General features: G+C 35.5%; 1 protein-coding gene across 4 annotated transcripts in view; it reads right to left on the bottom strand.

Moving 5' to 3' along the window:
* Window positions 1-450: 450 nt before the first annotated feature.
* Window positions 451-14,217, bottom strand: part of CDK17 (cyclin dependent kinase 17) — a 94,144-nt gene continuing 80,377 nt past the window's right edge. For 3 of the 4 annotated variants that reach the window (XM_038184768.2, XM_038184871.2, XM_038184841.2), the window contains 10 exons: window positions 13,667-13,761; window positions 12,733-12,795; window positions 9,844-9,967; window positions 8,181-8,301; window positions 7,547-7,644; window positions 7,088-7,193; window positions 6,354-6,396; window positions 5,003-5,093; window positions 4,126-4,203; window positions 451-3,910 (listed from right to left, as the gene is read on the bottom strand). In XM_038184768.2, coding sequence (XP_038040696.1) covers window positions 3,873-3,910; window positions 4,126-4,203; window positions 5,003-5,093; window positions 6,354-6,396; window positions 7,088-7,193; window positions 7,547-7,644; window positions 8,181-8,301; window positions 9,844-9,967; window positions 12,733-12,795; window positions 13,667-13,761 — 857 coding nt within the window. In that variant the 3' untranslated portion in view covers window positions 451-3,872. The remainder of the gene's footprint in view (window positions 3,911-4,125; window positions 4,204-5,002; window positions 5,094-6,353; window positions 6,397-7,087; window positions 7,194-7,546; window positions 7,645-8,180; window positions 8,302-9,843; window positions 9,968-12,732; window positions 12,796-13,666; window positions 13,762-14,217) is intronic. The other variant, XM_027452337.3, reaches the window with a different exon arrangement.

Raw genomic sequence — 14,217 nt, 5'->3', positions numbered from 1 at the left:
CAAACATTACTAAGGGGGGAGAGGAAGTATTGAAATGTGCTAACAAGGCACAAGAACGATTAAACTCTGCTCTTTAGTGACCAGACAAACCGATCATGGCTGTGGCAACGCGGTGTTCATTTAAGGTACCTTCCAGTTTTTCTCAGTGTCACTACAGGCTACAGCCATGCATTTCCACACCCTAATTTGTTTGGATTTCTTTCAAGTCTGACCTTAATTCTGGGTATTTCCTGGGTTTATAATGCTTAGCTTGTGGATGTTTACAACATACCTTTCATATATTTTGTCCTCAATAAATGAATGTACTCTTAACCTTAATTCCATCTTAACATTGCAAAACAGAAACAACGTGCTTTTATTAAATTGAAAAACCCACGTGCAAACACCAAGCAAGACTCCCAAAGAATGCTACCTTGCAGTTTTCCAAATGATTTGCAGATACAAAGTATGTTGATTCTTTAATAATTGTTTATTTTAACTTTTATTGCCCAATTCAGGGATACACTCTGGCTACTTAATGCTGTGGTAAAGCAGCACAAAAATAACACAGCTGTGTTGAGATGCAGGTTTCACTAGAGCATTGCTGAGCAGCTGGTTTGCCCCTTTCAATCTCCCACTCCTTCCTGGCCTGTAAATTCCCCACTCTCCACCCACCCTTTCTCCTCTTCAGCCTTCACCTGCATGTGCACACCGCCTCGTGACCACCTGCTTCTTTCCTGTCTTCAAATCCACCTTTTTTCCTACACACACCTATACACACACCTTGGCCCTTCTGCCTCTGGGTAGATGGGGTACAATGGGTATATCCTCTACAAATACTTATTTAAAATCAGCAGCTACTTGCAGGCCATTTCTCCTTAACTGATCACCCATCGTCAAGCAGAGGCTGTTGTAACCAAATCTTGTCAATCATCCAATTTTAGCGCGCATCTGCTTGATGTTCACCGTGGCTGAGGCCTCCTCCCAGAAGGGTCAGCACTCGCTGCGTTCTCGGTGACAGTGAAACCAGGTCTGTGCTGCCTGTTGCTGTCAGACAGGGGATGGGAACACTGAATTGCACAAAAACGATGTCAGAGAAATGCCCAGTGACTTCAGACTCACTGACTACTGCCCCAAACAGGCATCTGCCACAGAATTGCCTCTGCTGATGCAGGAATTTTGATTATGGACCAAAAAAAAAAAAAAAGAGAGACCGCAACAAAACTGGCTTGACCACAGATGCCGAATTTCTTAAAAAATACATTCTTTAAAGCTACCTCCTAGTGAAGCAAACCAATTCATTTGTAGATCCTTAGAAAAATCTCTTAATATTCAGAGTGCTTCAATTTTATGGAAGATCTTTTCATCTGTAACAGCAACACCAAATTCCTATCCAAAATGGAAATCTCCTTTTGTTAGCTGCAGCTGATCCCCTTCTAAATTTGTTAATGCACTTCATTTTACCAGTTAAACCTTTAAGTCCTTTACTCATTAGTGTCACATTATTTCTTGTTCTTTTATGACCTAGAAAATATTACTGTTCTAGAAATGCTAAATCCCACATTTATCCACAGTGAACATTTACTCTATATCTTTACTACTTCTGTAGAAAAAAAAAAATGTTTTTTTGATACTCCTTTCTTCAACACCATTACATCTACAACATATTTCCTACAAAGTTAATCAGTATAAAATCTAGATCAGATCCATAGCAACTATAAAAATATATATAACAACTATTTCAGGACAAAGGTTTTTCAATCAGTGCCAAATCTGCCTCTGACACACACGAGACACTCCCACTGCTATCAGTGGGAGTTCAAATCCATGCATCCGAGCCACGTCTCACCTTCCTAGAGCTACGCAAAACTCCTGATACCACGTGACATGCAGGACTTCCTCGCTAACAATCAGACTATGGACCATGTTTATGATAAGATCCTGAACGGCCTCAGTTGCAGATGAGTGATACCACCCTCGCTGCCACTACTTCTGGGCTGCATGAATTCATAAGCAGCTAGAGTTCAAACTGATGACTCCCACAACACACAGACCTAGCTAAGTTTCCAACAATGCCCCAAGAACTGCAAGTTCACTTAGTCTGTATTTTTAACAGCACAGGGCCTTTGTCGTTATAAATTTCAAAACAAAACCAAAGAATTCCACATAATATTTATACTTTCAAAAGTACAATATTAATACAGGTCGGTCAGTTAGAAATAACAGCAGTTTGTTAGGTCTACAAGATTTAACGTAAAACCGGTTTACAAATGCTGAAAAGCAGTAGTGGTCCAAGAGTCACCATTACACATTAACTTCTCTCTTTCAGAAAATAAAAAAAAAAAATCCCAATTCAAATTTACCAGTATCAATGAAATATTAATAAAACACCCCCAAACATGCCACAATCACTATTCACAAATAAAGTTAAAATGAAATATACAAAAATTCACTTAATACTGTTAAATAACAATAAACTACAAGATTTCCTGAACAGAAATGGTAGGACCCCTGAATGTTTTACAGTGAATGTCAGGAAAAATTAAGTTACCTATGACTATTTTCATGATATACCAGCCAAAGATTTACATGACCATTTCAAAATATACCAATAAAGATTTACAGTCTCTTTAAGATGCACTAAACAAATAGGTTCATAAAGGTGAACACAAATGCTTAAAAATACTGTAACCATCACCAAGGGTGTACTTATGATACTCACTGAGATGCATAAGCATAGTAGTAACATGTTTACTATCTCTGGTAAACAGATAACATCTAAGATCTGAGAAACTCTCTAAGTTCCCATTTTAAAAGTTCTGTAGTATAGTGAGTTCTTATCAAGTACAAACTTGCATCTTTCCAGTTGATTTCAAGTGAATAATGCACAAATGGGAGAGCAACAGGGTGGGAAAAGTGTGACATTATTCCCATGTTCTTGTAATTAGTCGTCCTGTTTCTCTGTAATGAAAAGATCCAAAATTCCAAAATTAAGCCAGGGTCCAACATATATGAATCATTTTTTTTTCTTTTTTTCTTTTTTCTTTTCTTTTTTTTTTTTTTTTTTTTTAAACTATTTGTATTTCTAAGTTAAAAACAAGGTAAAAAAAGTCATCGCTTCTGTCAGGTCCCATATGCACAACAATGTGCAAATATCTTATGCTGGAGTGAGCCTGACAAAATTTATTATCCAGTCTCCATGCTCTAATTTATCAATAACTAATATAGGATCTGAGAGCAAATAATAATTACTTTTCACTTGTTTGAATCAACTTTCACACCATGTGCTTTTCAAAAACATAATATGCATTATAATTTTTCAACTATTTCAACACATACTTCCAATGTTAAATAAGGAATTAAGTGCCATGAACTTAGAGCATTAAAGATGGTTCACCTATAGCCAAGCAAAGCTATGTTTACATTCCAGGAAACACTGCAGTTTAAGAAATACAAAAAAACCCGCAGCAGTAGAACGTTTTATGAAGAGAAACAGATGCATTCACATATTATAAAGCCATTGCAACTTCTTCAGGCATGGAACTGTTGTGTTAACTATACAGACAGTAGTTATTTAGCAGCAATGATTCCGCAATAAATAATGCACTGTGTTTCTCAGTCCTGCACAAAAATTGCAGCTACAGTTACATCAACAGCTGTAACCTACTGGCTCTAGTGGCAGAGGAGACCTTAAAACCAACTGTACAAAAAATTGTCACACTGTGACAACAAATATAAAAACATAATCTGCAGGTTGGAAATAAAAAGACTCCACTGTGAAGAGGACAGTGTAGACAAACTGCGATTCCAAGTCCACCAAAAGAGAGCACTGCCTTCAGATCCGAGTCCTTGATTGATAGGATAGGCTTGGGCTTGACTCTGCACCGCCCACTTTAAAAAAGCATGCTCTGCCTTCTGTTCTTCCCATGTCCTACAACAGAACATGGACCATGGTAAGAAACTTAAGCATTCATGCAACAGATTCAATCATTATCTATATCTCTCCTTCTATGCCAAGAGAATATCCTTTCTTTGGGCTTCAACCAGTATCACAATGTTTTGTTTTTGTTTTTGTTTTTTTTTAACCTGCAGTTATTGTGTTAGCATGCAATTTGTAAGTATGAGAAAATATTAATATTTCCATACCTGTCTCTGGGTAAGTGGAATTTCGAAAGCCAGGGTCTTTTTGCAGCTGTATCTCTTTTAGACTGAATATAGAAACACCTGTAATGTAACAGAGAAATTAATTCATATCTATCTGAGCACAACTGTGCTTTATTGAGCAAAATTCTATTCTTAATTGTGCAGATTTGGTAAGAAAAAAACCTTTCCTTATTCCCAAATGTTTAAGTCAATATGTATTGGACTTCTTTAATAGAGTAAAGAATTTTTCATTAAGCAATTGTTGTCAGTTAACCCTGATATATAGCTAAGCATCATGAAGCTGATTGCTAACTTCCCCAAAGCCCTAGTGTATGGGGAAGAGGAACGGAAAAGTAAAATCAAGAAAACCTGAGATGAAAACTCTTTAGTAAGTGAAGGAGGCGAAGAAGAGATAAAAAACAAAAATGATGCAAAGGCAGTAACTCACCACCTCCCATGTGTAGATTGATGCCCTGCCAGTTCCATAGCAAAATATGGCTAACTTCCCCAACAGACCCCTCACCCCCCACCATGCCCCCCTTCCTCCTTTTGATTCCCGAGCATGACATTATATGGCATAGGTTATCTCTTTGGACAGTTCAGGTTATCTGCCTGCTGTGTCCCCTCCCAACCTGTTGCACATCCCCCGGTCTATTCACTGTGGGGAAAAGTGAGAAAAGAGAAGGCCTTGACACTGTGCAAACACTGCTGAGCCATAGCTGGAACACTGGTGTGTTATCAGCACTGTTTTGGTGACAAATATAAGACATGGCACCATGCAAGGTGCTCTGATGAAAATTAAATCCATCCCAGCCAGACGCAGGACAGTGATGTACTATCTTAACTATACTCCTCCGTTGCTTTCCTACTATACTCTTACTTTCAGGCAAAGTATGTATTCTTGTTCCAAGACTTCTGAAGTACGCATGTTTCATAGCCTCTTCCGCCGAAATTCTCTTCTTTGATTCATACTATTAACATAAAAGGATGTAAGTGCATCAGTTTTAACTAAAAAATCCTTTGTATTAAGTGATTTCATCAAAGGAAGAAAGAGTTCAACTTGCTCAAATCTTTCCTACCAACTCACTAGGACATCTTTTTTTTCATTACTTTTATTTCACAGATGAAACACCTAACATATGTTATCTAAATTAGAATTATCAACATATGAGATTGCTAAAATACTCAACTGCTGTAAATGGATGCAAATAAAAGTATACTTAATCTTTATTTGTAGTTGTAACAATGATTAGATGTCAGACTTCTGGCTACTTTATGTTCTAATATTAAATTGCAATTACATGAGATCACAAAAGCTTTCTAATTAGAATGGACTATGCTGCAGTATTTTGCATAAAAGGGAACTTCAGACAACATGGTCTTCAATCTGTGCTTAACAATCTCATGTTTGGCATATTTAGAAATTTGGACAAAGATGCAGACATTTAAAAATGGTGTACACAAAGAAGAACAAAGTCTAAACAAGGACTGCAAGAACTACTCTCAAAGAGTGTGTAAATAGATGAAGACTTGGTATAGAATTTAAACCACTGGCTGCAAAGCAGAGTTACTGCACTCCACCTAATATACTAAGGCATCTTAACACAGTGAAGTTACAGGGCTTCTACATTCTTTCAAAGACTTAAGAGTTGGCCTTCCATCTTGCCTCCCCTCTTCTTGTTTCTTGGCTCATTTTTAATACAGATTAAAAGATTAAAGCCACATAACACTTTACCTTTTGAATATAAACAGTTTGAAAGATCAAAGAGTATTCTTTACATTAGTAGATGCTTCTCTAGTGGGAATCAAAATCCATCTTTACAGAACCGTAGTATTTGTATTTAAAAGTTCTGTTTTAATACTGTATTTCAAAAGTGTTTTAGTTTTTCAGGGAATTGCTAACAGAATCAATTACTTTTTTTACAAACAGTAATCAGAGAGAAGAAATTGCTTCTTGCAAAAGAAAAAACAAAAACATCAACAGAAAAACCCTACCCAAAACCACAACTCCAACAACAACAACAAAAAAAACACAGCCAAAATACCAGCTTTTAAGTTCTTGCAGCATTTAGCCTGACAATCATTCTTCCTAAACCTGTCATCCACTACAGACTCAGCTGCACTTTGAGTTAGATCTAACAGGTACTATGCTTGTAATTACAATTTTACATAATACATCAAAACTCTAAACTTGCACTTTTAATAAAGTAAAGCCACAAAACATATCTTACTTGAAGGAACTTCGCTATCAATTCAATTCCTTCCGTGTCTAGCCTAAAAAAAAAAAAAGTTATTGAATTATATTTACAGAAGCCGATCTGCAAAGTAACCGATGAAAGTTGAATTTTAAGAAGTGAATGTTTTCACCCAAACAACTTTACTACTTGTGAATGTGTATATATACAAGTAGCACTATCTCAGAACAAGATGAAAATACCGGGAACATACAAATCTTGAGCTTTGTATTGTGATTTAGTAGGTTGACCCAGGTCATTCACTAGGAGAACACAATGTTAGATCTTTTTCTCAGAGTCAATAAAAATGTGTTAGGCTTTGTTATAAAGTTTATTTACAACCTCTGTGCTGTTAACAATACTGATGCAGACCCTTGAAGTTCCTCATAATGATTTTAGAATGATTTCAAGAGACTGCTCAAGGAAACTTTGCCATTTTAACAATAAGCCTATTATATAACAAGAGAATTTGGAAGTGCTGTGTGAATACTCCCACTATGCAGGCATTATTAACAAGGCGTTTACAGTTCTATAGGTCATTATGGAGCCTTGAATGATATTAGACAAAGTAATTGCATAGTAATGGGATTATGCTTTGCATTAATATCTGCCCACAATGATGTACAATTTTCCAGCATTCACTAGCACACCATACTTGGAACCTTGTTCACATTTACAAATATTCAAAGCTATAGGAATGCATATGTTCTTTTAAATAAAACACAAAATACCTTGGTGCATGGTTGATTAGGGGTTGTGGTTTATACTTAGGAAAGTTGTAGTTTCTAAATTCATCACTGGAAGAAATACCTGGCCATGTTTCTTGACATGGGGTTCCTGTATTTAAAAAAAGCAATAAAGTCAACTTACAAAAAATCACCACCAACAAAACAACCACAAAAATAACCCCTTTCCCTCACAGACCTGTAAAGAAACAGCCCTGACATAAGTAAGTACTTAATCCTGTAATCTGAACAGGAAAAAAAAAGGAGGCAATGCTGTACAAACTCATCTGTGCACTCAGGTTGATTATTTTTAATCAAGAACACACTCATTCACCTTGAAGACAATGGAACATAAAATGTAATTTTTAATAGATAAAGATCTACAGTTCTCCAAGAAAAAAAAAAAAAAAGTGTTTAGAAGAATAAACATATACCAGTAACGGTGCTGCTAAAAGTAACACTTACCTAGAAGCCTGAAAATTAAGTGCAGCTCATCTTCAACAGTTGAACCAGGGAAGAGAGGCCTTCCTGACGCCATTTCAAAAAATATGCATCCAACTCCCCTTTTATAGAAACAGAGAAAAAGGTAAATCAGAAAAAAAAACACACAGCAATTTAAGCTTTCTGCTCCTAAAGACATCTATAATTTCTCTTAAATAAAAACAAATTATATTAGTTAATGACATATTGCTACTAAAAGAAATTTTGAAAGAAGATATGCAGCAACAAAAGAACCATCAAAGACCAAATAAAATCTTTGTCATAGCTATATTATATCCTCTCCCTTCAGATGTCAAGTTAATCAATTGTATTGTAAGTTCATAGTAAAATACCATGTTACATGTATGTCATCAGGAGAACATGGATTTCTTTTCCCCTAGAAATGTGGGCCTGATGCATGTTTAAACAATAAAAAAGTACCCTGCATTTTCAAAGACAAACAATAGCATCTTCCCCATCTGTCAATCCTTTCTCTAAAATTTAATGCAGTGATAGCCTTCAAAAAGTTGAAAGATTAGTATTTGAATGCTACTATGTAGCAATGAAGTTTTCAACTTGACTGAGAATAAAAATTAAAACTAGAGAAAGCTATACAAACCACATGTCTATTTGAGTTGAATACTCTGAAGATCCAAGGAGAACATCAGGTGGTCTGTACCATAACGTGACAACTTCATTGGAATAAGTCTTCGTAGGCACAGACTTCGCTCTAGCCAATCCTTGATAAAAAGGGAAATAAAGGGTCACGTGCTGCTTCTATGCAATGCTGCTTTTCTTAAATCTTATTTTCCATGGAACTGACAAAGAATTTTCATGAGAGAAGTCAGCTTTAATATACTGACTTGCTAAATACCTTCCAAATTATATTGATTCAAGAGTCCTAATAAACATATTTCTACAATGTGATTTGACTTAGTATTTACAGAAATCTCATGGTAAGTGTTTTGAAGCATATAAGGCAGGTAAGCAGATCAAAACTTGCAGTAAGCCTATACATGTCATCAAAACAACAAAGCATTATATCAATATAGCATCTTCCCCACAATCTGTGAAATCCCACATTCACCACTTAACAATTACACTGCAAGAGAAAGAAAGCAACAAATGAACCATGAAGCAGTGGAAATGGACCAACAGTGTTGGACTGATCAATAGAGGTTTTCCACAATAATACTGTCAGTTTGTCAGTAACATCCTCAATAAAATTTAGGTCTGTCGTGTTAAATACAATCTTCTGAGCAACTTTTGTTCACAAGCAAGTGAAAAAAAACAGTGTTAGCATGATTCTCAAAGGACCTTCCCGACATAGAAAATAAAAGGAAATTGTGAATGCTGCACTCGTCTGAAAATGCTCACTGGAAATCTCAAAGGAGCTTGGTGCATCAGTAACACCTGACAATTCTGTGTAGGGACAGACCCTTCCTCTTGCTCTCCTTGGTAACTCTGCTTTGGAGTGATTGTGGAGCGTGAGTAAAAAACAGCCTGAGCTCCAGCTTAAGGATTTGATTAAGTGTCAATTTCAAAGGAAGCTGTAAGACTACTTTCAAACCTCAAGTTTAGTGACAGTATGACCTACACATGTATTTTCTAATATCCTGTAAAAGGACAACGTCCATTTTCCATCTGAGAATGCACAAATTTACTACAGACCTGGTGTTCTCATCTTTCCTTTATAAATGCAACTGCACGTACCCATTTCTCTTTTGGCTCCTTCAGATTAATTCCAGCAACCATTATGATTGCTTTCACTAATTTGTTCAAAGGCAAGACAGAAACCAAAACAATGGTTTGTGGAATATTTCTTAGTGTTCACAACTGAAGCCATAGACTGACTAAGAAGTACCAGCTTCTACAGAAAACTGTAAAACTGACACAGACTTGGGCTGGGACCATAGCCAACAGACTGAATGCTGATCCTGCAGTTACAGTTCAGAAGCCACTGCAAAGAAGACAGGATAGCTACATCACAGGCAGCAAATTGCTTGCCTACTGATAGTGACTAGAGGATGTTACTTTTCCAGTTATTGACAAACAGCAACAGCAACAAGGACAAGGTTCTAAATCCTAGCCTTTTGAATTAGTAAGGATGTACAAAGATGAATTAAATACACATCTTTGGTTCATTTTCCTGATGTTCACAGTGGTTTTCAAATGCACATTCCCAGTTCCAAAGGATTTCAAAGTTCGGTATAATTTGTTTTCAGTATTTTCTTGATAGTGAGTAAAGAAAATATTTGTTACAGAAGAATTTCAGTCCGTACCAAAGTCTGCTAGCTTCAGTTCTCCTTTCTCATTAATTAGTAGATTTTGTGGCTTCAGATCTCGATGCAACACCTTTCTTCTATGACAGTAAGCCAAACCACGAAGAATCTGGTATAAAAACAGCTACAAAAGAGAACATTTAAATAAATTAGGCCAAAAATGTTAATTTTCAGATTACACTAATTTATAACAGCCTGTTTGGGCACTGCAGAGTTAAAGCTCTGTACTATAAACAAGACAAAAATACCTCTCAAAAAGTAAATTAATTTTCCCTATGAGCACACTTAGAGTATCTTCATTATTGTTTACAGATTTAAAATCCTTTTATGCTAATGCATTGCTTTTACACAGTACTTTACAATAAAGATTTTAAGGGAGATTTGTTCTGCATAATTGAAGAGAACCACAGGGCTGTTTAAGTATTTACCAGTGTTCTTCCCCACACTAACATCTTTAAAGGTAACTGTCTCTGTCTACACTCAAGTTCCTTTCTGCCACAGCTCAGCACCTTTTCCATCCAACTGTGCAAAAACTGTTTAAAGATGTTTTGGCAGCCTCTTGAAAAAATACAACTGGATTCACAAGCTCGTGAAATGTGGAGAAGTGGGGAAATGAATATTACTAACATAACCCAACATCCTCTGGCATTTTATATTCATCCACTGACCTCAATACACGCAGGTTTATTTTAGTCCTTTGGAACAGTAAGCCAACCAAGCAACTCCACTCACACATATTAATGCTGCATATTCATAGACATAAAGGTAGTAAGGGATGAAGAAAGTTTTATCAGTGGGCAGCCAAATCAGTTTACTCTATCACTGCATTAATAAATACATTGCAATTTCTTATACATATAAGGCATCTAACTTGAATATGGGCCTTCTGGGTAGCCCTTGACAGTATCAATAACTACACAGAAGCCCTCAGGCAGTATCAATGATGAAATGTACAATTAAAAAAATACAGAGCATTACAAACAATGATGTTTACCAATATGAAAAATTCACCACGTAAGAGTGCTTTTGAGAAGAAACACTGGAACGTTTTTATATGACCATTTCCTAACACAGCAGCTTATTTTTGTACCAGGTGACACCACCAAATTCGTTTTCCTAAACTGGACAAGCAACACAGCAGGTGTACTTTACATCCACCTGTTCTCAGTCTGACTATATGGGATCTACCTACTCAAGAAAAAGAGAATTTGGAGCATTTTTTCTTTCTTCCTTTCCTTTTTGGAAGAGCAGGATGAGAAACAACTTTTTTTTTTTTCCTGTCGACTCGACCTATACTGTTGCAGGGGTAGTCACTCCCAAGCGACGTTAACAGCACAGTGGTGGAAATCGATAGCCATCTCTGGTGTGCACTGTTACAGCAAGGATTTGTCAAGAAAGCAATGTAGATTATTTTACAGAAATTGTGGATATTCATGACAGTTGGCATGGATCCTTCCACAAATTCACAGGACACATACTAACTCAAAATTTTTTTTGAAATGGTAATGCCTGCAGATCACACACATCTTTATATGATACATTCTTATTTTGTTACAACTGAAAACATAAAATCAGGTGAAGAATGTGACAGAAGGGGTGACAGGGAGGTCTCTCAAATGTTAATAACGATTCAAACCCCCACAGTTATTGCACTATAAGCATATACAGCTACCACAGTTAAGCAGCTGTTCTGTTTTCTCAGTGCCAAAAGGTACTAACCATATCAATCTGCTCTTACGGCATTGTTTAAACCACAGGCAAACATAGAAAAAGCAGGTTTTCTCTGCTTAGCTCTGATTATCACGAGCAGATTCCCCCTGTTCTCTTAACCACACTTATTACAGGAATCAGCTTCCCACTTACAGCTTATTAACTTGTATTTAATTAAAAACACAAGCTTAATTATGTTTTTTGTTGTCTTCTGACTCTCTGGTTCTGTTCTTAAGGTCACAGCTTACAATTAATATTTTTCAAGAGGCATGGAAAAGTTTCTCAAATACGCTTACTGTAAAAGTAGCAACCCTTACATGAATTATACACAGCTTAATGAAGCTGTTTTGAAGGTACAGCACATGTTGCAATACAGCAGGGTGATACTGTTACAGTCCAGCCTCATTTGACAACTTACTGCAAGTTTGTATTCTCTTCTCTTCGGAATCATGTTTATAGAGCTGTATTAACAAAATACAAACAGGTATTCTAGTTTTTCAAATGAAAAACTGCTTGTTAGGAGGGAGACTTGAAACTGAGTCAGTCTCACCAGGCCTGATTTGCAACTGAGCCACTAGACTGGGCCACAACTATAGTTAAAAGCAAAAGAAAACTAAATCTTAAAAAAAAAAAAAAGTAATTTCTATTTTATCACTAATGGAGAGATGGCCATAATTTTTTCTTAAATATGAATTAAAAATATCTTACTTGGCAGTGGAATCCAATCCCACAATCATGACTCTGCTCATATTTTCCTTGGTGCACACACAAACTTTATTTGAGGATATATTAATCTAAGGACTTACCTCAATAGATGAGTACACAATAGTGGAAGGACAAAAAAAGGTCAATACAGTTATAAATTTATTACATTTTTGGAAATGTTTGTTTTAAATGTGTAACTTCAAAGAAAATGAGATCTTAAATAAAGTTACGTAAACTCTTGATTTTTTTTTTGCTTTAAACATTTAAATGCTCCCAAAACCTAAAAGGAAGACTCCATCTGATGTCAAATGTAGTTGAGACACATCCAAAAGTCAAAAAGAATGTTTTTTTAAAGAAAAGTTTTGTTTTGTTTTAAGCTCTAAATCATACAGCTCCTGATTAGTTAGTTCTCTGAAATTCTTCAGTCAGAACAGAGAAAGTTGGAGAACAGTAAATGTCACTAAAAACACTCACCTTTACATTGTGCATACTCATGATGTTACCACAGTCATCCATGTACTGCTTCAGATCCTTGTCCTGTCAAAAGGTCACCACTACTCAGTAAAATTATGGACAACAGATTATGTGACTATTATTTTTTATTAGAACTAGTGAAGAAATTACTCATCAGAAAACTGATTTTTCTGCAAAATATGTATTATTATTTTTATTTTTTTAAAAAAAAAACAAACAACCTCTCCCTCCCCCAAAACTAACGAACAAACCCCTTTAAGTCTGAACATGGAGAAAATTGGCTTTCCAGAGGGCAAAAATACCCATGCTGTCCCCATTAGGATGCATTATCTTAGACGCCATTATTTGTTATTGCCTTCATCTTCTACCTTGTGTGTGCCACTTTTTTTTTTTTTTTTACATGGAATTACTACATTCTCCAATTACACTCGAAGTGAAGATTTTGTTCTTCAACCCTCTTATTACGCTCATATATTCCAGCAAAAATATAATTAAAGCGTCAGTGAGAAAATGAAAAGTCTATAATATAAGAGGCAAGCAACTAAGAGATGCAATTGTGGGCACTTGCTTGAAAAGAATTACAAAAATATGGAATATACTTTTTTTTTCTAAGATCACTTGCAAAATTATTGAAAAATATCATTGGGATAATAGCATAATTATCCCTTTTTACAGTTACTGAATTTAGGATGAGTTTTCTCAGGTAGATCACCTCTAACTGCTATTAATGAAACATTACAATGATGAGAACTTACTGCATTTTGAGAACTGAATACAGATGTATACTTTTCAGCCAAATAATTCTACATGCAGGACAATAATATAACAGAGTATTTTAAAAAAGGTAATACAGAATTTTGTTATGTCTGTGTTACTCAGTATTCTGTAAGGAGATAAACAGAATATAAAGCTCAACAGTGGTTTAAATGCTTACCAGATATTCAAAAACAAGAGTCAAAGACTTGTCTGTGTGAACAATATCATGTAACGTAACAATATTCGCATGCTTCAGATCTTTTAATAATGACACTGCAAAGGAGAATGGTAAATATAAAATAAATAAATGCAACATAAGCAATAAACACATTTCTAGCACGTTCATATATATGCTATTTATTTATTTATAATTAAAAAGCTATTTTAAAGAACATAGATTAACTTAATGCCATATGAACACTAAATATGAGAAATGTATTTAATTAAAAGACCAAACTCATTTGGGTAGCAAACTGTAAATATTTGCTAGACAGTGCAGTTCAGGCAGCAGCAGTCATTTCATGTAATGTATTCTGAATCCCTGAAAGTTATTCCCTAGTATTAGTCTAATTCAGTACAAAATCATCAATTTATAACACCATTTGAAAACACAACCTTCCCCCAATAAAATAAATACATTTGAAACACTAACTCTTAATATGTCTAAGATTAAAATTATCCTTATCAAAACTATTTTTTTTTTTTTACATGTCTCATATAGCTGATTTA

The sequence above is a fragment of the Anas platyrhynchos genome, chromosome 1, assembly GCF_047663525.1.
Source record: "Anas platyrhynchos isolate ZD024472 breed Pekin duck chromosome 1, IASCAAS_PekinDuck_T2T, whole genome shotgun sequence".
In the NCBI taxonomy this organism is placed as follows: domain Eukaryota; kingdom Metazoa; phylum Chordata; class Aves; order Anseriformes; family Anatidae; genus Anas; species Anas platyrhynchos.
Note: the sequence above shows the minus strand (reverse complement) of the source record. Positions and strands in the feature narration are given on the sequence as shown.